The sequence below is a fragment of the Musca domestica genome, unplaced genomic scaffold (assembly GCF_030504385.1).
Source record: "Musca domestica strain aabys unplaced genomic scaffold, Musca_domestica.polishedcontigs.V.1.1 15, whole genome shotgun sequence".
Taxonomy (NCBI): domain Eukaryota; kingdom Metazoa; phylum Arthropoda; class Insecta; order Diptera; family Muscidae; genus Musca; species Musca domestica.
The window spans coordinates 1,863,658-1,888,705 of NW_026712207.1; the positions used below are offsets into that span (position 1 = coordinate 1,863,658).

At 37.6% G+C, this 25,048-nt stretch overlaps 4 protein-coding genes across 4 annotated transcripts; 2 read left to right on the forward strand and 2 right to left on the reverse strand.

The window, feature by feature from the left end:
• Positions 1 to 1,011: 1,011 nt before the first annotated feature.
• LOC101900263 (chymotrypsin BI) lies at positions 1,012 to 7,615 on the forward strand. Its single transcript, XM_059119847.1, has 3 exons — positions 1,012 to 1,457; positions 1,542 to 1,717; positions 6,935 to 7,615. Exons 1-3 carry the CDS (start codon positions 1,078 to 1,080, stop codon positions 7,609 to 7,611), a joined length of 1,233 nt encoding a protein of 410 aa, XP_058975830.1. The 5' UTR covers positions 1,012 to 1,077; the 3' UTR covers positions 7,612 to 7,615.
• A 2,880-nt stretch (positions 7,616 to 10,495) lies between these two features.
• Positions 10,496 to 11,700, reverse strand: LOC101896366 (protein tantalus). Its single transcript, XM_005189540.4, has 2 exons — positions 11,541 to 11,700; positions 10,496 to 11,473 (listed from the first exon to the last, which is right to left on the reverse strand). The coding sequence occupies exons 1-2, from the start codon at positions 11,615 to 11,617 to the stop codon at positions 10,543 to 10,545; spliced, it is 1,008 nt and encodes a 335-aa protein (XP_005189597.2). The 5' UTR covers positions 11,618 to 11,700; the 3' UTR covers positions 10,496 to 10,542.
• Positions 11,701 to 21,585: 9,885 nt separating this feature from the next.
• LOC101897780 (serine protease 1) lies at positions 21,586 to 22,537 on the forward strand. Its single transcript, XM_005191242.4, has 2 exons — positions 21,586 to 22,113; positions 22,183 to 22,537. The coding sequence occupies exons 1-2, from the start codon at positions 21,597 to 21,599 to the stop codon at positions 22,482 to 22,484; spliced, it is 819 nt and encodes a 272-aa protein (XP_005191299.1). The 5' UTR covers positions 21,586 to 21,596; the 3' UTR covers positions 22,485 to 22,537.
• A 1,085-nt stretch (positions 22,538 to 23,622) lies between these two features.
• LOC101898109 (serine protease 1-like) lies at positions 23,623 to 24,592 on the reverse strand. Its single transcript, XM_005191244.4, has 2 exons — positions 24,300 to 24,592; positions 23,623 to 24,232 (listed from the first exon to the last, which is right to left on the reverse strand). The coding sequence occupies exons 1-2, from the start codon at positions 24,560 to 24,562 to the stop codon at positions 23,668 to 23,670; spliced, it is 828 nt and encodes a 275-aa protein (XP_005191301.1). The 5' UTR covers positions 24,563 to 24,592; the 3' UTR covers positions 23,623 to 23,667.
• Between the last annotated feature and the right edge of the window lie 456 nt (positions 24,593 to 25,048).

Consider the following 25,048-nt stretch of genomic DNA (forward strand, 5'->3'; position numbering starts at 1 on the left):
GTGCTGAAGCAATCTTAATTGCCTGGAATTGGTGATAAATTTTTCGCCACATTTCAAAAAACCATCAATTAAATAATTGCCCAAAAAAACCACAGGCCCGAATTAATTTCTGGAGGGAGAGAAGGGGAGGAGGTTTAGGATTTTCTATGAATATTATGGTGAGAAAAATGCCATAGTTTTTCTCACACAATTACTCAATGGGCCAGGCCAGACCAGACCAGCAACACGCAAAATGGCATGAAAATACACTTAAGGCGCTGCTGACGCTGCTACTGATTAATGGTGGTGGTCACTAAATGATAAAGACGCACGAATTTCGTATATTATGTATGAATGAGTTCGGACGCGCTCGATTTTGTGGCACACAGACCCACATAGTCCAAAACTTATACACAGGCAAAACCCCTCCAGTGGCGAACAATGGTGTTTTGTTGGATACATGACTGAATGATTGTCTGATGATGCAACCTGTCGAACTACAATGCACTGAAGTGCGCCGCCCTGCTCCACTCCACTCCGCACTTGGACTGATTTGATTTCATTTCTTCGCCAAATGGAATGGGAAAAGTCGCATAGTTAATTCGACAACGCAGCGATCAGATAATTAAGAAAGCTGGTGGACACTCGGTGTGCAGACCCCTCTGCGCACCTTCGGCGAGTGTTGGAAAATGCTGGCTCGCTAGCACTAGCCAGCCACACTTATGGCTCCAAAAGTGGTCTATGGAATTTTATAAAAGCAAATGCCGCAACCGGACTTGGCTTTAGTTTGGCGAGAAGCGCGCGTGCCTAACAAACAGTTATTAAGTTATCAGCCAGCCAAGGAAAGTGAAACAAACAAACGGACAAAAAAAGAAAAACAATTAAAGGCGAACAAATAAATTTTCTTGTAATGGAAACTATGAAAAAACCTCCAATGGAATATGTAAAATAAAGAAAAAACAGAGGAAGACCGAACAAGATGAGACAGGTTTAGTGGAACAAAAAAAAAAAATAAAAATTGTAACCAAAAAAGAAATTCTGAAATCCAAAAAAAAAAAAAAATAAAAATTAAACAAAAAAGTATCCCCCGCTTACAAAATGGCAAAGTGTAACCCCTTATGGTATCACTTACTGGCCCTCTACTGTGTAATGGGTGTGGGGAGAACCACCCTAGCCCTGGATTGGAATAAAGTGAAACCCATGTATTTGGTGGCCATGAATCCGAAACCCACCAACTCGGCCATGCACGATGCCAACGATGATGAACCGTTGGTCCTGAATCTGGAAACTGAACCCATGCCCGATAATGACATTACCAAAGAAGCCATGAATCGTATATTTGGTGGCAATGAAGCGGATAAATCTAGTTTCCCCTATCAAATTGGTTTCCTGCTGCAGAGGCCCAAGGGTCTTTATTGGTGTGGCGGCTCATTGATATCCCATGAATTTGTCTTGACGGCGGCCCATTGTGTGGATATGTAGGTGGCAGGAGATTTATGATTTGGAAAAGTGAACGATTTTTAAAATTAATTTTCTTCTTTTTATTGGTGGTGTTAAAAAAGGGCCTCCCGTGCTTTGGTGTTTCTGGGCGCCCACGACATCAAAAATCCCGATGAACCTGGCCAAATACGCATGATGGTCTATCACCGTGATTTCTATATATTTCCCACATGGAATCCTCGCAAGCTCAAGGATGACATTGCCATAGTGCATTTGCCGAAATCAATAAGCTACAATGGTAGGTTGAATAGAGGTTTGAGAGAGAGAGAGAGAGAGAGAGAGAGAGAAATTAAAAACCAAACCAAAGAGGACCAGCACTTTTACTTAGGCAGCAGAAATGGTAATAGTTTGGATACAGGGGTTATATTCCCCAAAGAGACAAATCAAAAAAATAGGCAGTTAAAACATTTCTATAAAATCTGAAAGACTTTAGAAAACCTTGAGAGAGGATAACAAGTAAAAAAAAAACAGCTAAGTTCAGCCGGGCCGAACTTTTACAACTCTCCACCATTTGGAAAGAAACTTGAAAATTTAAAAAAAAATCCAAAAAAAATTCCGGGGACTATACGAAGACGTGGACCTGCAAACGATTTTTTTTGTCATGTGCTGTAGTACCGATTCCGAAATAAGAAATTCGAAACAATTCCGGTGAATAATGTCTCTAATATCATCAAAATACAGAATATGGGGAGGCATCGTTGTATGGGGGCTATACTAAGACGTGGAACTGCATAGACAATTTCCCGTCATAGATGATGAACTTCAAATACGAATTTTAACGCAATTCCGGTAAATAATGTTGTGAAAAATCCTAAAAATACCGAATATCTTGGGATAGTGTTATATGGGTGCTACACTAAAACCTAAACCTATATAGACAATTCTCTTGCAGGGGGTAATGTATTCGGGGAGAACTAATTGGGTGGATTTTCAGACTATTCTATTGAAAAATGTGGCTAAAATCATCAAAATACCGAATATATTAGGGTACCATTGTACTGGGGCTATGCGATATCGTGGACCTATATAAACTATTCTCTTCCAGGAAGTAAAGTACTCACAGAGAACTTCTTGTGTAGAATTTCAGACAATGCCATTGAAAAATGTGACTAAAATCGTCAAAATACCCAAAATCGCAGGTATCGTTATATGGGGGCTATATGAAATATCGTGGACCTATATAAAAAATTCTTTTTCAGGGGTTAAACTACTCATAGAGAACTCCTTGTGAAGAATTTCAGGCAATGCCATTAAAAAATATGACTAAAATCATTAAAATACCAAATTTCGGAAGGTACCGATATATGTGGGACTTAAATTTCTTTTTATAAATTTCAATGTAATTAAAAATCTACCATTCGTGGATTATATAAAAACCCAGATTAACAATTCTTAAAAAATCCACGTCTGTAACTCTGACGATCCTTGAAAAAATATTTTCAAAAGTCCACGATAAGTGTCTCCAAAAGCCATAAAAAATATTTAAACAAATCTACGATTGGGAACTCTGATGATCCTTGAAAATTATTAGTAAAATCGACCATTTGTGGTTCCACTAGTCCTTAAAAATTTTTTCCTAAGATACCACGATTAGTGTCTCCAAAAGTCCTAAAAAAAATAAAAAAAATCTACGATTGGGAGCTCTGACGGTCTTTGAAAATTATAATTAAAAATCCATGATTTGAGAATCCACTTGTCCTTAAAAAAATATTCCTAAGAGACCACGAAAGATGTCTTAAAAAGTCCTAAAGAAATAATTTAAAAAATCTACGATGGGAGCCCTGATGGTCCTTGAATGTAATTCATAAAAAGCAAGATTTGAAGTTCCACATGTCCTAGAAAAAATAATCTTAAAAATCCACGATTAGTGTATCCAAAAGTCCTAAAAATATTTCAAAAAATTTTACGATAGGGGCCCTGATGAGGGCCATGGAAATAATTCGTAAAAATCCAAGTACCACAAGTCCTAGATAAAATAATCTCAAAAATCCACGATTAATGTCTCCAGAAGTCCTAAAAAATATTTAGAAACAAAAACTCTACGATCGGGAGCCCCGATGGTCCTTGAAAATTATTCATAAGCATCCATTATTTGAGGTTCCACTAGTGCTTGAAAAAATATTCTTAAACATCTACGATTAATGTCTTAATTAATTGAAGCCCTAAAAATTATTAAAAAAAACTCTACGATCGGGATCTCTGATGGTCCATGGAAATAGTTCATAAAACTACATTATTTGAGGTTTCACATGTCCTTGAAAAAATAATCTTAAAAATTCACGATTAGTGTCTCCAAAAGTCCTAAAAAATATTTTAAAAAATCTAAGATCGGGGGTCCCGATGGTCCTTGAAAATAATTCATAAAAATCCATGATTTGAGGTTCCATTAATGCTTAAAAAAATATTCTTAAAAATCCACGATGTGGGCATCCAAAAATTCTGAAAAAATATTTAAAAAAATCTACGATGGGGTGTCCTGGTGGTCTTTGAAAATTATTAGTAAAAATTCACGATTTGAGGTTCTACTAGTCCTTGAAAAAATAATTTTTAAAGTGTACGAATAGTATCTCCAAAAGACCTAAATCCCGATCGTGGAGGCCCGATGGTGCTTGAAAATTAGTCGTAAAAATCAACATTTTGAAGTTCCACAAGTCCTTGAAAAAACAATCTTACAAATCCACGATTAGTGTCTTCAAACTTTCTGAAAACAAGAAAAAAGATGTATATTCTGCCGAAGATGTGGAAATAATTTGGAGACAGAAAATTTATTCCCCAAGGAAAGTCAGCAAAGAATATTTTTTAAATCCGAAAGACATTAGAAAACCTTGAGAGAGGTTAAAAAAAGAATTTTATACCAGACACTTACATTTTTTTTTCTAAAAATTTTAATATAATTAAAAATCCACCATTCGTAGATTATCTTAAAACCCTGATTAGTGGCTCTAACAGTCCTTAAAAAAATATTCTTAAGAAATTCAACTCTGACGATCCTTGAAAAAATATTCCTAAGAGACCACGATTAGTGTCTCCAAAAATCCTAAAAAATATTAAAAAAAAACTCTACAATCGGGGGCCCTGATGTTCCTTGAAATAATTAGTAAAAATCAACGATTTGAGGTTCCAATAATTCTTTAAAAATTATCTTTAAAATCCACGATTAGTGCCTCCAAAAAGTTCAGAAAAAAATATTAAATAAATTCTACAATGGAGGGTCCTGATGGTTTTTGAAAATTATTCGCAAAAATCCACAAGTTGAAGTTCCACAAGTCCTTGACAAAACAATCTTAAAAATCCACGGTTAATGTCTCGAGAAGTCCTTAAAACTATTTCAAAAAAGTCTACGATCGGAGCCCTGATAGGGCCATGGAAATAATTCGTGAAAATACTTGTCCTTGAAAAAATAATCTCTAAAATCCACGATTAATGTCTCCAGAAGTCGTAAAAAATATTTAGAAATAAAAACTCTACGATCGGGGGCACTAATAGTCCTTGAAAATTATTCGTAAAAATCGACGATTTGAAGTTCCACAAGTCCTAGACAAAATAATCTTAAAAATCCACGATTAATGTCTCCAGAAGTCCTAAAAACTATGATCCTTGGTCAGAAGTACTAAAACATATTTTAAAAAAACTCTACAATCGGGGGCCCCGATGGTCCTTAAAAATTAGTCCTTGAAAGTCCTTAAAAAAATATTCTTAAAAATCTGTTGTTTGTCCCTAAAAATAATTTTAAAAAATCTGCAATCAAGAGCCCTGGCCCACTAGTCCTTAAAAAATAAAATTAAAAAAACACGTTTTTTTTGTTAAAAAAAATTCAGATTATAGCTTCTGTGCGATTAAAATAAGCAGTTAATTTATTAAGAACTAAATTCTGCAAGATATATTAAATTTACGTCCTTACTGGCTTCTACGCAGATCCTTGCCTAATCCACAATTGGTTGAAGCAGAGGTAGTAAAATTATAATTCCTCAATCCAGACACATTGTGGTTCGAGAATTAAAGCAATGTCCATTTTAGATAAACCCCTAGCCCCTAGTAAAGTCCAACTTGTGGCCAGCTCCCTCCTCCTCCCTTTTCACTTCACCTATGTTACGAATTTACCCATCCCCTTGCCGTAGAGTTCGGAGATGGTCAGTATCAGTCCACTCCTTCTGGTAATTCCCTCACAAAGGGTCAACAATTTGAATATCCATGAAGCTAATAAAACGCGAAATTAACATCCGATTCCATTACGATTTGGTAAATAACTATATTTCCATCAAAACAAGATCTGTTATAAAGATGGTAAAGATCGGACCATTCCTTCTGGTACCTTCGACAGAAAGGGTCAAAGTTTTGAATAACCAAAACGTTTATAAAATCTGAAATAAGCATCAGGTTCTCTTTATATTTTACACATCCCAATATTTCCACTAACAAAAGATCCGTTGTGAAGATGGGAAATATCGGTCCACTCCTTCGGATACCTCCCCCACAAAGGATCAAAATTTTGAATATCCGTAAAGCTCATAAAACGCGAAATCAACATCCTATTCCATTCAGACTTTGTACATCTCAGTATTTCCATCAATACAAGATCTGTTATAAAGAAGGTATAGATCGGACCATTTCTTCTGGTAGCTCCCCCACATAGGGTTCAAGATTTTGAAAAAAAAAACGTTCAAAGAAAGTGAAATAATCTCTTCAAAATTCACACATACAAACATTTTACTTACACAAGATCTGTTGTGAACCCCTTCTGGAACCTCATTTAGGTCCGATACGAAATGGTCAATATTTGCCCATTCCTTCGGAGTCTACTCCATAGAGGGCCAACAACTTGAATAATCATAACAGAAGTCAAAATATGTTTAAATAATCGAATATTTAAGAGTTTTGCCTTATTAAGGCGAAGATCATATGTTTTATGATTTAAGTGTTTGTTTTCTCTTTCGAGACGAGCTTAATGATCTGAAATTTGCAGTGAAAAGGAAAGCCAGATAGACACTATCACACACTCACCACTATGCGACGCGTTTCGCCGTTGGTTAAGCGGCTCATCAGGCATATTTGATGTGGATGATGGCTTACAAGGGCCGTTCTCTGGAAAGTAGTATATATTTCGAACTTATTGCAAATTAGCATATGCGAATTATACACTAGAAATTCTCCAGGTTCGACTCAAGTTCTATTGGCAGATCTTTTTCACAGCAACGTTTTGTTTTTGTAGTGATGGATTTTTTGTCCACAACAACTACATTGCTTCCAATGCATACACTTGTTTTAGTGATGCTTTAGGAAGACGGGTTAATGGCTCTGAACGTAGAGACGGCAACTTCTAGTTGGCTGCACACATTTCCGAATAATTATTTTTTATTTAGATTTAAGTAAACTATCGTTTGCTAGGCTATCAAAAATTAACCCGCCATTGCCTTATAAAACCGATTTAAAATCCTAACCCATCTCTTTGTTTTAGAAAGAATTCAACCGATACAATTACCCAAACGAGACTATGAATATCGGACATTTGAAGATAAACTCGGGGTAGCATCCGGTTGGGGTCGCTATGCGGCGGGGGTGCATGCCATCAGTAACGTACTACGTTACGTACAACTACGCATCGTGAACGGGAGGACATGCAAAAATAATTTCCCGCTCTCATATCGTTCGACGAATATTTGTACCAGTGGCCGTTATCAAAAGTCTACATGCAATGGTGACTCCGGTGGTCCTCTGGTGTTACAGCGAAGAACGTCGCGGAAACGTGTCCTAGTTGGCATCACCTCTTTTGGTAGCATATTCGGTTGTGATCGTGGTTATCCGGCAGCCTTTACTAAGGTTGCATCTTATTTAGATTGGATTGTCGATATAACGGGTATTGACCCCAGTCAAGATGTTTCCGATGCCATACGTTTGCATAAGACACCCAACAAGGATCATCATCATTATTATGGTAAACATAAGAATAAAAAACTGCGGAAGCCATTGAGATTGCCACCACAACTGGCAAATGAAAGTTTCGACATTGACGATGAGTCGGAAGAAATTGGTGTCATCAACACATCGAATAGCAAATATCCAGATGCTGAATTATTTGCACTGCATTTAACTCAAACGAAAACTAGGTCATCGATTTTGAAAAAGAAATTGTGAAAATTTTATAAAAATAATAGTGATGTTTATGTTATGTACAAAAAATGTTCCAGTCAACACAATTTGTAAAGTATTATTGACAATAAATTTTGAAAATTACAAAATAAAAAATAACATGGATTTCATTTGATTACTTTTGTTAAAAAAGAGGTCGTAATGTAAGTCTAAGGTAATGAAAAGGGTTACATTCATCATTACCTAATTGTTGGGTGGGTATAACTAAAAACTCATATTACCTAAACGCGGCCAAACCACAAATAATTACAATTTTGAGAATTGAAATGCGGAAACTAACACAAGTGAAAAGCTTATAAACTTTATTGCTAATAAAAAAGTTATTACCATGAATGGACACATTTTAGAAATGCAAAAAAAAAAAAAACATAAAAAGTTACGTTTGGTGTTTGATGTAAGTCTTTGTAATGTGAGCTCCAGCATTGCCAACAAAACGGGTTCTTAGAAAAAAAAAAAAAACAAAAAAGTTTTTGAAACTGAAAATTAAACTGCTCCATAGCCAAGTTTTTTTGTCAATAAAAAAAAATTCTCAAAATTCTTGGTTATTCAAAATATTGACACTTTGTGGAAGAGGTATCAGAAGAAGAGGGGCCGATATATCCCATATCCATGCAAAATTTTGTGTTGGTAAAAATATTGGGAAATGTGAATCTTGAAAAGAATTTAATACTTATTTTGCATTTTATGGGCGTTTTGATTATTCCCAATGTTGAACCTTTTGTTGGGAAGAAGGAGTGATCCGCTATATCCCATTTTCAAAACCAAATTTTGTGTTCATAGAAATATTAGGATATGCAAAGTTTGAAAGAATGTGAGGATTTTTTCGAGTTTATGAGTGTTTCTGGTTATTCAAAATTGGAAGACTTTGTGGGAAAGGTACTAGAAGGAGTGGACCGATATATTCAATCTTCACAGCAGTTCTTGTATTGGTATAAATATCGGAATGTGTTAAGTTTAACAAGTACAACAGCAGTAAGCTCAGACGGGTCGAACTTTGACCCTCCACCATTTGGAAAGATTTTAGAAATTTTCAAAAAAAAAGATAAAATCGAATCCGTTAAAAATGTTAAAATTTTAAAAATCTCGAAAATTGGAAGTCTCAGTTATATTGGGGTTTATAAGAAGATGAGGACCGGCATAGCCAACATTTGTCATAGGCCATTACAACATTCAAATACGAAACTTAAAAAAAACCAAAGACGTTTACCTGCATAGAATATTTCCTGTCACAGGCTGTAATACCCATTACGAACTCCGAATACGAAATTCGAAATAATTCCGGTGAATAATGTCGCTAAAATCACCAAAATACCGAATATCGGGAAGTACAGTTATATGGGGACTACACGAGGACGTGGACCTGCACAGACAATTTTCTGTCATAGGCTGTAGTAACCATTACGAACTTTAAATCCGAAATTTGAAACAATTCCGGTGAATAATGTCGCTAAAGTCATGGAAATACAGAATATAGGTAGGCATCGTTATATGTAGGCTATACCAAAACGTGGACCTGCACAGACAACTTTGTATAATAGGCTGTAGTAGCCATTACGAACTTCAAAAACCCAATTTGAAAAAATTCCGATGAATAATGTCGCTAAAATCAACAAAATACCGAATATCGGGAGTTACCATCATATGGTGGCTGTACGATGAAGTGGACCTGCACAAATAATTTTCTGTTTTAGGCTGTAGTATCCATTACGAACTTCAAATACGAAACCTAAAATAATTCCGGTAAATAATGTCGCTAAAAGCATGAAAATACCGAATATCGGGAGATACCGTGATATGGGGGCTATACCAAAACGTGGACCTACACAGACAATTTTCTGCCATAGGCTGTAGTATTCATTACGAACATCAAATTCACTCAGTATACCCTCCATACTATGTATGGTGAAAATTGTGACCCTTTTTGGGTGAGGAACCAGAAGGCGCATCGTTATTTCGAAAGTAGAAAATATTGGTCGAATCTTTCCCTCCTTTTCAAAACCTTAACAATTTATAACTTCCATTATATGGGGAACTAATATATCCATAAAATATTCCGAAACACAAATGATAGTTGGATGACAATGCGTCAATTAACCCTTAAAAAAGCAATAATCACGAGGATCTGTTATATTAATCCTTTACAAAATATGGACTTAAATTGAAAATTATATTGCTCAAAATGTCATCCTACTCTTGATTTTATTGGAAAATGTGAGACCCCATAAAATACCGCAGAGCAACATTCGGGCAGGGTGTGACGGTTTCATTGGCCGTCTGAAGGACATAATTCCTGAAAAGGTATTCCTGATTTCATTCAATAAAATTTAAAAAAAATATATATAAAATTTATGGCGTTTGACTTCGTTGCAGTTTTTTTATCTCACCGTGTACAGTCGGTATCCAAATCTGTAACACTGATCGGCCCGTGGTTGCATAACACCCCAGCATTAGCGGCTCCTATTTATATGGGGGCCGGCACAGAGGTTTGGATATTGAAAAGGCGCCGAAACATCGCCTTGTTAGTCTAAGGATCATTGGAATCGGGTATACCAAGACGAAATCAAGCCGGGGGTATACCAAACCAAGACTCACCCCCAGGCCAGCTAAATTTCCGCGAGACTTTCCCTTCTCCGCCACCTGTGAACGCGTCTAATAGCAATCAGCTATGCTTCCCGATGGCGAAGAGACACATCCAATCATCAAAATTCTTACAAAATCCCTCATCACAATTTTTATGCTATATAAATATGTCTAGCGATTTATTACTTCTTTCTAAAAAATTGATAGCAAATTTACGAATTTAAATTCGAGTAAAATCGTTATAACCGCATGTATGTAAAAATAACTACAAAATAAAAAGAAACGTTGATTTGAAACAATGAAAAATAGGTATAATCATCTATTCAATAACTAGTTCTAGGGTAAAATGCCGGTGTTTGGTAAAAAACTTGATGAAGCCATTTGTTGTGGCATAAAACTAAATGCATTCACATCATTTGCCGAGGCACTTGATGTTGTTGGTTGTGTTGGTGTTGTTGTTGTTGTTGTTGTTACTATGGGCATTGCGTCCATGGCGTCAGTCTCTAGATTATTTTCAGGAATACAAAATTGCATGGCAGCAGGAGCAGCACCTTCCATTTCCTGTGGTGTTTTACAACTACTTTCACTATTATCCCCCTCTTCGTCATCTTCCATGCTATTGTTAAGCTTGACCAGGAAGTCTTCCAATGAGATTTTCTTCAAGGATAGACGACGGCCGAAGGCTTTCTTTATTTTGGCTCTTCGCTTTTTGATCAATGCCTTGTTGAAAACAAAGCCATCGCTGCAGGCCAAGACACGTCTCAGCTTGCGTGCTCCAATAAAACGCACCTGTTCATATTCTCCAGTACCATCGGTGTTGTTGTCACCATCACCACCGCAACTTGGATCTGGTTCCTCAAATATTGTCTCCAAACTAGCTGGTCTGAAGTTGGTTATCTTTTTGTTTAAATAGATTTTCTTAATTTCGGCAGGTTTCAGATTTCCAAAGTCTTTGTTCAACGAACTAGTGTGTCGGGCAGGTTTCATAATGGTACGTCTTTTAATACTGCTGTGATTTTCTTTGGAGCTCCGCGAAGGCATCTGGCGCCGTTCGGCAAATGTTGCTCCAATACTGTTCCGTCGTAAACGGGCATTTTTTCTATTTCGACCGACATCTGGGACGTCATTGTCCTCCTCTTCATCGTTACTGCACTCATCTTCGTCTGGCTGTTGGTGAGGATTAAAGGAAGTAGACGACGCTTGCTCAGCAGCGCAAATCAGCGCCATTTTCGTTGTCTCTTCGTTATTTTGCATAAAATTGGGTATACTGAAATAAACATTGCAAAAAGGAAATAATAATAACAAAAAGCGTTCAATTGTTGTTGCCAACTTACCAATTTTCGTCAGAATAATTTCCAGTGTTTTGTTTAAAATTAATATTTGCAATTCCACAAACAATTCCTTCCATCATACATAGCTTTTTTTTTTTGTTATATTGAGAGAGCGTAGAGATGGAAGGAACAAGTAAACACCTGTTCGATAACACAGTGTTATCGATAGTTGATTTTTTGTGATTTTGCAATCAAATGGTGATTGAAGGGGGTTTCGCATTCTCTGTTGGTGTTGATGGAATGCCTTAAAGGAATTTTTAGATTGAAGAATTATTTAAATGCTACAAAAGTTTGGATTTGAAACTAATCACAGAATAGTCATAAAGCGGCAAATAGACCACACAAATTATTTGGGCAAATTCACACGTATTTAGCACACACACGTTGCAAACGTTTGCACAAATTTCATTCGAAGTAAGTACTCAGCGAGTGAAGTCATTCGGAAAAATGTTTGAGAACGCAGCTATTGCCGCCGCTTTGTCACAATCTGTAGAATTCCTTATACTTTGACAATAAAGTGGAATATTGGGAATTTTTTATGTCTCTGTTTGCATATTCCTTCGACCTTATGTCCCACAGAGCAGGCAAAGACCGGTAAACTTCAATAAATTCCAAAATGAAATTCTGTTCTTCTTCTCTTTCCATTTTTAAAAAATAACAACAAAAAACAAACAAACAAAACTACGGCGGCAAGTCAAAAATTAACTTCTATTCTTCTTCTTCTTTTGTTGTGTTATGCTTGACTGTTTATCACGAACTGAACAGATTTAGTGCAAACGCCCATACACCACACAAACATTTGCGCAAACATGCCGAAAAATCTAAATGGTTTTGATCAAGGTAGATCTAACAGGTAACCGCATCGGCGAATTGCTACAACAAAGCAACTTTTGTGGTCCCCTCAAATGTCAAAATTGGCATCTAAGGCGAAAAACATAGATTCGCCATGACATTTAAAGGTTGCGGCAAATTTGTTTCAACCAATCAGAAACGAGGTGTTTGTTTACATTTTATTTTGTGTGCCTCTCATCGTAAACGAACGTTGCAATAATTTTTTTATTGTAAAACAAATAAGAGTAAAATAAGTATTAATTGTAGTGTTGCGATATTTTTAAACCAAGAAACTTATAATGACTATATTTTACTGGTTTAAACCGAAAGTTTTCCGGAACTGCAAATGACAAATGTCGAATTCTTGCACTACTTCCCGTGATGTGCTTTGGGAATCTTAGATGTTGAGGCTAACTTAATTCTTAAAGCTTCACTCCATTCTAACCTCCTTCCTTCACTTTCTTTTAATTTTTTTTACTGGTTTCACTCTTAACTTGCTCTTAAATTATTTGAAATATTATAAAAAGGTATTTTTAGGGAAGACAACATAAACAAATTTGTTGTTGCATTCATTTAGGGCGAATTCTTCATTACAACAATTTGTTTTGACATTTAATGGTGCCGTCAGCTGGGCTGATGCGATTACCTAGTACATCTACCTTGGTTTTGATTTTTCAGATCGTATCAAAGTCGTACGTGTGACACATACAAACTTATTTCACTAACACTCATAAGCGATTTGCACAAAAATTTGTGTGGTCTATGGGTCGCTTAATTATTTTCAGGGTGATTTAATAACAGGCTCCTACGAGGAGACATATTTAGTACACAAATTTAAAAGGAAAAACTGGCTACACATTTTGCTGAGAAGAGAGATGTGTAAAAATCATAAAATCAATAATTAATTGGAATTTCTTTGGAGTCAGGGTCTGGAAAATTTTGCTGAGTCCAAGTATTTAGCCATATGACTACAGAGGGTATATATCATTTGATACGGCTAAAACGTGCCTCATAGAAATAACGATTTTAGACCCTTGTTCTCTTTGGGACAAGTCCGTTTCAGGACATTTGGAGTCGATCTAGCGATGTCCGTCCGTCCGATAAGTGTCGAAGGGAGAATCCGATTTGGTTCAAACTTGGTACATCATAATATTCTTCTCAAACTTAGATCGAAGATGGGCAATATTGGTCCACTCCTTCTGGTACCCCCGGAAATTTCAACATTTTTAAAGAAAAAAATTTACTGCAAGAAAGAGAAACGATAATCCGATTGTCTTAAAATTACACATAGCACAATATTTTTATTTAGAGTCTGGTGTGAAGATGAAATATATCGGTCCACTCCTTCTGGTACCTCCCCCACAAAGGGTAAACATTTTGAATATTCATGAAGCTCATAAAACACAAAATTTACATCCGATTTCATTCAGACTTGGTATATCTCAATATTTCCATCAACACAAGATCTGTTATAATAATGCTCACGATCATAAAATCCTATCATAACTCTTATAAAATGTGATGTAAGTGCCCGATTGTCTTCAAACAATATTTTTATTAACTCAAAGTCTGGTGTGAAGATGGAATATATCAATCCATTCCTTCTGGTACCTCCATACAAAAGGTCAAAATTTTGATTATTCATGGAGCTCATAAAACACGAAATTAACATCCGATACCATTCAGACTTGACGCATCTTAATATTTCCATTAACACAAGATCTGTTTGAAATATGGTAGAGATCCGACCTTCTGGTACCTCCTCCACAAAATGTCAACACTTTCAAAGAAAATAATTTACTGCACGGAAGGAGAAACGATTATCCAACTTTGCTCTAACTTTGCAAATTCTAATATTTGCATCTGTGCTAGGTTAGGTGCGAAAAAGGACAATATCGGTCCACTCCATCAAGTAACTCCCGCACAAAGGGTCAAAATTTTGAATAATTATAACTCCTATAAAATATGATATAATTGTCCAATCGTCTTCAAACTACACACATCACTATATTTTTATTAACCCAAGGTCTGGTGTGAAGATGGAATACATCGGTCCACTCCTTCTGGTACCTCCCCCACAAAAGGGTAAACATTTTGAATATTCATGAAGCTCTTAAAACACGAAATTAATATCCGAATCCATTCAGACTTGGCACATCTCAATATTTCCATCAACACAAGATCTGTTATAATAATTGTAGAGATCGCACAATTTCTTCTGGTACCTCCCCAACAAAGGAACAAGGTTTTGAATACCATAAAATCCGATCATAACTCTTATAAAATGTGATGTAAGTCTCCGATTGTCTTCAAATATATACATCACAATATTTTTAATAACCCAAAGTCTGGTGTGAAGAAGGAATATATCGGTCCACTCCTTCTGGTACCTCCCCCACAAAGGGTCAAAATTTTGAATATTCATGAAGCTCATAAAACACAAAATTAACATCCGATTCCATTCAGACTTGGCACATCTCAATATTTCCATCAACACAAGATCTGTTATAAAGATGGTAGAGATCGGTCCACTCCTTCTGGTACCTCCCTTACAAGATGTCAACAAAGAAAATAATTTACTGCACAGAAAGTGAAAGGAAGGATAATTCGATTTTGTTTGAACTTTGTAAACCCTGATATTTGCATCAGTGCTAGGTCAGATGTGAGAATGGGCAAAATCGGACCACTCCATCAAGTACCTTCGCCGCAAAGGGTAAACATTTTGAATAATTATAACCTTTATAAAATGTGATGTAAGTGTCCGATTGTCTTCAAATTACACACATTTCAGTATTTTTATTAAACCAAGGTCTGGTGTGAAGAATACATTGGTCCACTCCTTCTGGTACTTCACCCACAAAGGGTCACAATTTCCAATACTTATATCTGTCATAATTTAGGAAACAAGTCAGCGACTCTTTACAACTAAATATTTCTCTCAACCCGAAACCTGAGATGAATATGAAATTTATGATTTCCAATAAAATTGGATAAAAATTTTCGATTTTCCTGTAATTTTGCCCATACCTCACCTCATTTTAACATTTTCTTAAAATTATTAAATATCTCATATAAAGTAAAGGAAGTAACCAATATAGTCCATACCTGGCAGGTCGCAATATTTATATCATGTTTATTTCGGTCCGATACGAAATGGACAAATTTGGTTCATTCCTTAGAAATCTACTCCATAGAGGGTCAAAAATTTTAATAATCATAACAGAAATCAAAATATATTTAAATAATCGAACATTGGCTGAGGGTATACATCTGTCTGCACAACCGACTGATACTTTTTAACTTGTTTTTATACAAATATATAAATAACAATGACAGAAAATTCAATGATGAAAAATAAATTATTTGAAATCAAGTTGCTTTATATAAATGCCAGAAGCAAGTTCAAAGGAGAATGAAAAAATTGTAGGAAAAAAAATCGCCTAGTCTAAATCTTGAAAAATGGACTGAGGAAAGAATGTATCACATTCCTTAGCTATTTTTTTTTTGTTCAGAATAATTTACTCTGCCTTGCCCATTAGATTCCCATCGATTATATCAAATAACAGAGTTTTACGTAATCTAAGATAACTATGGCTACCTCTCCAATAAAAAGAAATAGAAACTGTTTTTTTCGGAATCGACTCTGGAGTTGGAAATGACCCCAAAATTGCTAGACTCCAAAGTCCTGGTCAGAGAAGACCTTTAAATCAATACAGACCAAAATAATTCAAAATATATTTTCAAAAATAATTCATTCTTTTTTTTTTTTTGGTTCACTTCTAGAACATTATCTTAGATTTTGTTCGATATTTGATAAATGTATTTATGTATTCGAAATTGTTGGAAAAATAATTTTTTGTATTGCTTGCACATGATTATTTTTTTTCATTTTAAGATTGATTTTTGCATTCTGATATCAAATAATCAATGCTAAAATATTATTTATTTTTTTTTTTTTTCAAACAAAGACACTTAATACGCTTTAACACGTCAACTAAGATTAGAATATAATTCGAAGAATATTTCGACCGATAAAGGCTGTTATTGACCAGGGACTGGGTTCTGGTTATATGAAAGTATGGAATGAAAAATATGTCCTTCTTCGCTTTATAGAAAATTTCATTTCATTTTTCAAGGCCCCATGTTCATAGCAAAAGAATTGAGGACCAGGTTAATTTAATTTTTATTTTTTTTCGTTCTATGAAAGTATGGAATGAAAAATATATCCTTGATAAAATTTTTAATCTAGCATTTCTTCCCTGTGCAAAAATTTTCATTTGATTTTCCAAGGCCTCATGTTCATAGCAAAAGAATTGAGGACCGGGTTAATTCAATTTTTAATTTTTTTTTCCAAAACCCATTCTGATTGGATCAAAGGATCACTTTTGTCTCATTCCAGTTACCTTGAGTTTATGCAGGCATCTTGGGATGGCAAAACTGTAGCTTAAGGTCTAATCGCAATTTAGTGAGCTTAGATAGGGCCTCAGACCTATTTTCTAACTTTAAATTTTTAAGAAAAAGGCAATTTCAGAATGTATCGACGGCATAATAGTAAGTTACGAATAAAACAATTTAAAAGGTATCAATCGGTTCTGCCGACAGACTAACACCCTCAGCCATTGTTCGATTATTTAAATATATTTTGACTTCTGTTATGATTATTCAAACTGTTGACCCTCTATTGAGTGGGTTAGGAGGCAATGGGCCAATATTGTCTATTTCGTATCGGACCTAAGTAAATACGATATATATATATATATATATATATATATATATATATATATATATATATATATATATATATATATATATATATGGAGTAACTTGGTGACAGGTTGATAACTTCCTTCACTTTACATGACACATGTGATAATTTTTAGGAAATGTTAACATGTGCGGGAGGTACCAGGAATAGTATTCCATTTTCATGCTTCATCTAATACTTAAAAAAATATTGGTATGGGTAAAATAAAAAATCGGAATGGAATCGGAATTTGGAATTTTTGTGAGCATTCATGTATATTCAAAATTTTGAACCCTTGGGGGAGAGGTACCAGAAGGGGTGGACTGATACATCCCATCTTCACAACAGATCTTGTGTTAGTAGAAATAAAGTTTGAAATGTAAAGAGGACCTGATGCGTTTTATGTCCTTCATAGATATTCAAAAATTTGACCCTTTTGTAGGGGAGGTACCAGAAGGAATTGTCCGATCTTTACCGTTTTTATAACAGATCCTGTGTTGATTTAAATATTGAGATGTGCCAAGTCTGAATGGAATCGGATGTTAATTTCGCGTTTTATGAGCTTCATGAATATTCAAAACCCTTTGTGGGGGAGGTAGCAAAAACAGTGGGCCGATATCTCATCTTCGCAGCAGATCTTGTGTTACCCGAAATAATGGGATGTGTGAAATATGAATGAAACTAGATGCTTATTTCGGATTTTATAATAGTTTTAGTTTTTCAAAATATTGACCCTTTGTGGGGGAGGTACCAGAAGAAATGGTCCGATCTCTACCGTTTTTATAGCAGATCATGTGTTGATAAAAATATTCAGATGTACCAAGTCTGAATGGAATCGGATGTTAAGTTTCCGTTTAATGAGCATGGATACCCGAAATTTTGAACTTTTCTGGGGGATCGATATATCCCTACTTCACACCAGACCTCGGGTTAATAAAAATATTGTGATGTGTGTAATTTGAAGAGAACCGGAAGCTTATTCCGGATTTTATGATCGTTTCTGTTATTTCAAACCTTGAACCCTATGTGGGAGGGGTACAAGAAGAAATGGTGCGATCTCTACCATCTTCGCAATAGATATTGTGTTGATAGAAATATTCAGATATGTCAAGTCTCAATTGAATCGTATGTTAATTTCGCGTTTTATGGGCTTAATGGATATTCAATATTTCGTTCTTTTATGGAGGAGGTACCAGAAGGAGTGGACCGATATATTCCATCTTAACACCAGATCTTGAGTTTATAAAAATTTTAGGATGTTTTTTATAAAAGTTATAATTATTCAAAACTTTGAACCTTTGTGGGGGAAGCACTTGATGGAGTGGACCGACATTGTCCATTTTCGCACCTAACCGAGAACTGAGGCAAATATTAGGATTTACAAAGTTGGAGCAGATTATTGCTTCTCTTTCTGTGCAAAAAAATGTATATATTTTTTTTTTGAAAATTTCGACCTTTTGTGGGGGAGGTGCCAGAAGGTGTGGACCGATGTATTCCATCTTAGCACCAGACCTTGGGTAAATAAAATTATTGGGATATGTAAAATTTGAAGACAATCAGACACCTACGTCACATTTTATAAGAGTTATAGTTATTCAAAACTTTTACCCTTTGTGGGGGAAGTACTTGGTGGAGTGGGCCGATATTTTTTGACCTGACCGAGAACTGAGGCAAATATTAGGATTTACAAAGTTGGAGCGAAATCGGATTATTGCTTCTCTTTCTGTGCAAAAAATGTTTTTGTTTTGAAAATTTCGACCTTCTGTGGGGGAGGTACCAGAAGGTGTGGACCGATGTATTCCATATTAACACCAGACCTTGGGTTAATAAAATTATTGGGATGTGTGAAATTTGAAGACAATCGGACACTTACGTCACATTTTATAAGTATTGTAATTATTCCAAATTTTGACCTTTGTGGGCAGGTACTGGATGGAGTGGACCGATATTGTCCGTTTTCGCACCAGACCTACAACTACACAGTTGAAGTCAAATTGGATTATCGTTTCTCTTTCTGTGCAGAATATTTTTTTTTTTTTTTTGAAAATTTCGATTTTTTGTGGAAGTAGTGGACCTATACTGCCCATCTCCGAACTTGATCTAAGTTTGATAACAATATTATGATGTACCAAGCTTGGATCAATTCGGATACTCCCTTCGAGAGTTATCGTGCGCACCAGCGGGACAGACAGACATACAGACGGACGGACGGACGTACATCACTAGATCGACTTCAAATGTCCTGAAACGGATTTCCTCCAAAGAGACGTAGTGTCTAAAACCGTTATTTCGATGAGACACCCTTTGGCCGTATCAAATGATATATACCCTCTCTAGCCATATGGATGAGGGTATAAAAAGTCAATATTTGGGTAACACTTGGACTGCAGATCTAGAGGTACCAGTGTGTTCGGCGAACAGTAGTGTTTTGCAGTGTTTATGACTTCATCTAGAGTAGGAGACGACGTCTTTGGGTTTCATCCTTCATTCGTAGCATCTGAGAACCGTTGTTGGTTGGTTTGGTCCAACAATTCGTATCACCTATCCCAAGGTGGGGATGATTTCTCCGGAACTATTTAACCTCTACCTCTTTGAAATCCCATACCCTTTAAACGCCCAAATGAGATAGTTTTACTCGACAATTATCTGCTATAAAATGAAATGTAGAAACTAGATCCTCCAATCGGAAGACGGCAACAATTGGACTACAGACCAGTGACATCCAATGTCACCAAGCAATAGCGTTACGGAGAAGTAGTCATGAACCATTTATATGAGGGGATAAATGTTGTTCCCGTATGTCAAAGTAACCACTTGCTTGGGTGTTAACGTTTTAGTCATCCAAAATAAAGAACTGCCCCATACATCCAGGAATTTCGGAAAGGAGTATGCAAAAGGGGGTCCAATATTATAAGAGGGAGTTTCTAGATCAAAAAGTATGTCAGGCAGATCTGAGTAGAATTCATGCTGAGACAATCACACATGTCAAAAATCAATACAGTATGAATGTCGTCCTCGAAGTTCAACTCAGTCCCTCTACCTCGAAGTTGAAGAACGTCGGCTGTCAAGAAAACTCAAGGTCGTTTTTGCCCAAATACGTTCAAGAAGGAGGATAAAGAAGGAGTTCCAATGTTATATGAGAGGGCCACTAGATCAAAAAGCATATCAGACAGGTCTGAGTAGAACGCATACTGAGGTCATCACAGTTGTCATAAATCAGTACAGTATGAATGCCATCCTCGAAGTTCAACTCAGTTCCTCTACAACGAAGTTGAAGAATGTCGGCTGTCAAGAAAACTCATGGTCGTTTTGGCCCAAATACGTTCAAGAAGGAAGATAAAGAAGGAATTCCAATGTTATATAAGAGGTCCACTAGATCAAAAAGCACATCAGGCAGGTCTGAGTAGAATTCATACTGAGGTCATCGCCGTTGTCATAAATCAATAGAGTATCAATGCCATTCTCGAAGTTCAACTCAGTCCCTCTACGTTGAAGTTAAAGAACGTCGGCTGTCTAGAAAACTCAAGGTCGTTTTGGCCCAAATACGTTCAAATGTCGTCCTCGATGTCTAAGTTATTCCTCCTAGATTGCAGCTGAAGAACGTCGGCTGTCTAGACAACTCGGGTTAGTCTTGGTCCAAACACTTTTAGAATTGTGGTCTAAATTCGAATTAAGTGAGAATTTATTAAAACTCCTATCCTGCTGGTAATACAGGCCCGGAGAAGAGCATCAAACGTTGGAACAATTTCTCTGCCACTGTCCAGTTTTGCAGACATCAAATTATAGTTTTCGTGGTTTCCGAGATGTCCAGAATCGTAATCTTAAAAATCTTAACTAAGTTTCTTTAAGATCTCCAGATCAGTAAAATTTTCTCAGGCTTATGAGTTTGTACCCAACGACTTATGGCGACATGGTTGCATCTCTTTCCAACCTAACCTAACTTTCTGCAGAAAAAATTCCCAACCTTTGAAAATAAAAATCTCTTCTGGGAAATTTCTGCTGCCACACAAAAAATAATTCCGTTCAAACAACTACAGATAGGCTGAGCATAAGATAAGATAGTTGGAAAATTTGCACTAATCCCAAAGCTATAGCTTATCAGTGGAAAACCCAACAGCAATAGAGGATGAATTTGCAAAATAATCACATGAAGCGTCGCGCGACTTCTTGTGTAAAAATAATAGCACTTAAGAGATAAGCCGGTGCTGGAGTTACGTATCTTCGCTTTTTTTAATTATTTATTTACTATTTATTTTTGACCACACTTAAGATACAATCCTACGATTGGCGATCCACTTGTTGTTGTTCTTCTTCTGGGTATGGACAACTTATCGCCATAGATTCCGCCGTTGCGTGTGCCGGGCGGTGTGAAAGTTTGTTCGATGATAAGATTCGGGCAATGGGAATAGGCCCCATTGGTGGCAATTTTATATAAAAGCCCTCGCCCGTGGTGGCGAGAGAACAGTGATTGTATTCGTTGCGCCATGAAAGTTTTAGTAGTTCTTGCCTGTGCTTTGGCTGTGGCCTCAGCTGCCTCCATTTTCGACACTCCCGTGTTCCCACGCGACTTGGTGGTCGATGATGCCATCGAGGGCCGTATTACCAACGGTCAAAAGGCCAGCGCTGGCCAATTCCCCTACCAAGTTGGTTTGTCCCTGAAGACCAGCTCCGGCTCCTTCTGGTGTGGTGGTTCCTTGATTGGCAACACCTGGGTTTTGACTGCTGCTCACTGTACCGATGGCGTTACCTCCGCCACCGTGTACTTGGGCTCCACCACCCGTACCGTTGCCAAGGTTACCCACACCGTCAGTGCCAGCGCCATTAACCAACACACCGGCTACAATTCCCGCACCTTGGCCAATGATATCTCCTTGATCAAGATCCCCTCGGTTTCCTACACCACCGACATCAAGGCCATCAAATTGCCCGCTGTTGCCTCTTCCTACTCGACCTATGCTGGCAGTTATGCTGTTGCTTCCGGCTGGGGCCGTACCTCTGACAGTAAGTATAGGCGGTCCTCTTTTTTTCTCAGGGGTTTTGAAATTCAATGTTTGTGTTTCTGATTTACAGCCGGTTCCGTTTCCACCGCCTTGAACTATGCCCGCCTCCAAGTCATCACCAACTCCGTGTGCTCCTCCACCTATGGCAGCTCCGTTGTCACCTCCAACACCATTTGCGTTGCCACTCCCAGCGGTACCTCCACCTGCCAAGGTGATTCTGGCGGCCCATTGGCTTTGGAATCCTCCGGTATCTTGATTGGTGTCACCTCCTTCGTCTCCTCTGCCGGTTGCGCCTCTGGTGCCCCAGCTGGTTTCGTCCGTGTCACCAGCTACTTGGATTGGATCAAGTCCAAGACTGGCATCTCCTACTAAAGACTTTTGACGGATTTTTGTAATTGTTTGAAATAAAGAGATTTTGAAAGAAATTGATGGTGATTTTTTATTTTGGTTCTGCTTCTGGGAGAAGAACAATAGGTCTTTTAGGGTAAAAGTAACTGGCTTTCTGGATTGGACCAACTATGAGAAGACCAACTGATCTTCTAGATGTTGTCTAATGGAGAAGACTAAAAAAGCTTCTAGGAGAAGTCCAGCAGGTCTTCTATGAGAAGCCCAACAGGTCTTCTATGAGAAGCCCAACAGGTCTTTTTAGAGAAGTTCTTATAAAGAAGACCAATAGGTGCTCTAGGAGAAGAGGTCTTCTAGGAGAAGATCAACAGGTTTTCGGAGAGAAGATCAACAGCCATTAGCTCTTGTTTGAGAATACCTACGGACCATCTGGGCGAAAACCCACGGGTCTTCTAGGAGAATACCAACATGTCTTCTAGGAGAAAACCAACAGGTCTTCTAGGAGAAGGCCAACATGTCTTCTAGGAGAAAACCAACAGGTCTTCTAGGAGAAGGCCAACAGGTCTTCTAGGAGAAGACCAACAGGTCTTCTAAGAGAGACCAACAGGTCTTTTTAGAGAAGTTCTTCTAAAGAAGACCAATAGGTGCTCAAGGAAAAGATCAACAGGTTTTCGAGGAGAAGATCAACTGGTCTCGTTGGAGAATACCAATAGCTCTTCTTTGAGAATACCTAAGGGTCATCTGGGCGAATACCAACGGGTCTTCCAGGAGAAGACCAACGAATCTTCTAGGAGGAGACCAACTGGTCCTCTAGGAGAAGACCAACTGGTCGTCTATGAGAAGACCAACTGGTCTCCTTTGAGAAAACCAATAGTCTTCTAGGAGAAGACCCACAGATCTTTTAGGAGAAGACAAACTGGTCTTCTAGGAGAAGTCCAACAGGTCTTCTAGGAGAAGACCAACAGGTCTTCTAGGAGAAGGCCAACAGGTTGTCTATGAGAAGAGCAACTGGTTTTTTATGAGAAGACCAACTGACCTCTATGAGAAGACCTTCTGATCTTCTATGAGAGGAGCAATATTTCCAGGATAAGACCTGCAGGTATTCTAGGAGAATACCAACGGGTCACCACATTTACAAAAATAACCAACAAAACAAAACCTGATCCTCGTTTAAAGCTTTTCAAAATTTATTCAACTATTCTCCAACTATTTAGTAGACAATCCCGGTGTTCTCCTTGATCCAATCCAAATAGCTGGTGACACGGACGAAACCAGCTGGAGCACCAGATTGGCAACCGGCAGTGGAAACGAACGAAGTGACACCAATTAATTTTCCAGAGCCAACCAAAGCCAATGGGCCGCCAGAGTCACCACTGCAGGTAGAGGTACCGGCTGGTGTGGCAGTGCAGATATTCTTGGAGGTGATGGTCAAGCTACCATAGGTCTGGGCACAAACGCTGTTTTCAATGACTTGCATTTCGGCGTATTGCAATTTGGAGGAAACAGCGGTGGCAGAATCCGAGGTCAAACCCCAGCCGGAAGCGATGGCCTTATCACCGGCATAGGTGGAGTAGGAAGAGGAGATGGCGGGCAAATCGATTTTCTTGATAAAGGTGGTGTAGGTCACCGAGGGGATCTTGATGAGAGAGATGTCGTTTCTTAAGAGAATCGAGTTGTAGCTGGCATGTTGACGGAATGCGCTGCTGGCAACGGTGTAGGTGACCTTGGGGCTGGTACGTACAGTGGCGCCCAAGTAGACGGTGGCAGAGGAGGCACTGAGAAAATAGAAATGAGATCTCGTTAATAATTTGGATTTTGGTGAAGTATGTTGATTAAAGTTACCCGCTGGTGCAATGGGCAGCGGTCAAAACCCAGCTGTTGTCAATCAAGGAACCGCCACACCACCAGCCACCGCTGGAACTGGAGAAACTCAAACCAACTTGATAGGGAAATTGTCCCTCGGCAGCATCCTTGCCATTGGTAATGCGACCCTCAGGAAGAATGACCTCTGGCAAGAGTCGAGGTTGAATGAATTTCTCTTGGGGCGGGATGGCACCAGCCGAAACAGCGGCAATAGCCAAGGCAAGAACAACGAAAACTTTCATGGTGTCAAAGAGACTGATAGCAGTTCTCTCCCAATCTGGGTATATTTATATCATTCGACAAACAAAAATGGCATTTCTTTATTATCTCGGGGGAATTTTCTTCCTACTCACGGCCCGAGAGGGGTATTAAGGCTTAATTCTAAAATTTCGTAGTAAGTGATTGGTAAATCCAAAGATACTGAACTTTAATCACACACACACACAGTGCCACCTGAGACACCTGATAGCGTAACCTATTTTGAGACTTAGATATTGCGAATTCTTATCAGCTGGGAAATTGTTTGGGCCATAAGAAATTGTCTATGCCAATTTAACGGGATTTTCCAATCACCTTGATATGGTAAACAAGTCCATACAGTCTGTCCAACAAATTTGTAGAAGTATATTTTTCAAGGTCCACAAACGTGGAGTTTTGGAAATACTTTTTTAAGGACGTGGATTTTGAAGAATATTTTTCCAAGGACCATTGGAGGACCCAAACTTGGA

Excerpts from the sequence above, each read along its gene's own strand:
- LOC101900263 (XM_059119847.1), top strand. The coding sequence starts at position 1,078 with ATGGCAAAGTGTAACCCCTTATGGTATCACTTACTGGCCCTCTACTGT. Across the intron at positions 1,458-1,541 it reads GCGGCCCATTGTGTGGATAT|GGCCTCCCGTGCTTTGGTGT; the intron begins GTAGGTGGCAGG and ends GTGTTAAAAAAG. Across the intron at positions 1,718-6,934 it reads GAAATCAATAAGCTACAATG|AAAGAATTCAACCGATACAA; the intron begins GTAGGTTGAATA and ends TCTTTGTTTTAG.
- LOC101896366 (XM_005189540.4), bottom strand. The coding sequence starts at position 11,617 with ATGATGGAAGGAATTGTTTGTGGAATTGCAAATATTAATTTTAAACAA. Across the intron at positions 11,474-11,540 it reads AATTATTCTGACGAAAATTG|TATACCCAATTTTATGCAAA; the intron begins GTAAGTTGGCAA and ends TGTTTATTTCAG.
- LOC101897780 (XM_005191242.4), top strand. The coding sequence starts at position 21,597 with ATGAAAGTTTTAGTAGTTCTTGCCTGTGCTTTGGCTGTGGCCTCAGCT. Across the intron at positions 22,114-22,182 it reads CTGGGGCCGTACCTCTGACA|CCGGTTCCGTTTCCACCGCC; the intron begins GTAAGTATAGGC and ends TCTGATTTACAG.
- LOC101898109 (XM_005191244.4), bottom strand. The coding sequence starts at position 24,562 with ATGAAAGTTTTCGTTGTTCTTGCCTTGGCTATTGCCGCTGTTTCGGCT. Across the intron at positions 24,233-24,299 it reads GCTGCCCATTGCACCAGCGG|TGCCTCCTCTGCCACCGTCT; the intron begins GTAACTTTAATC and ends CTATTTTCTCAG.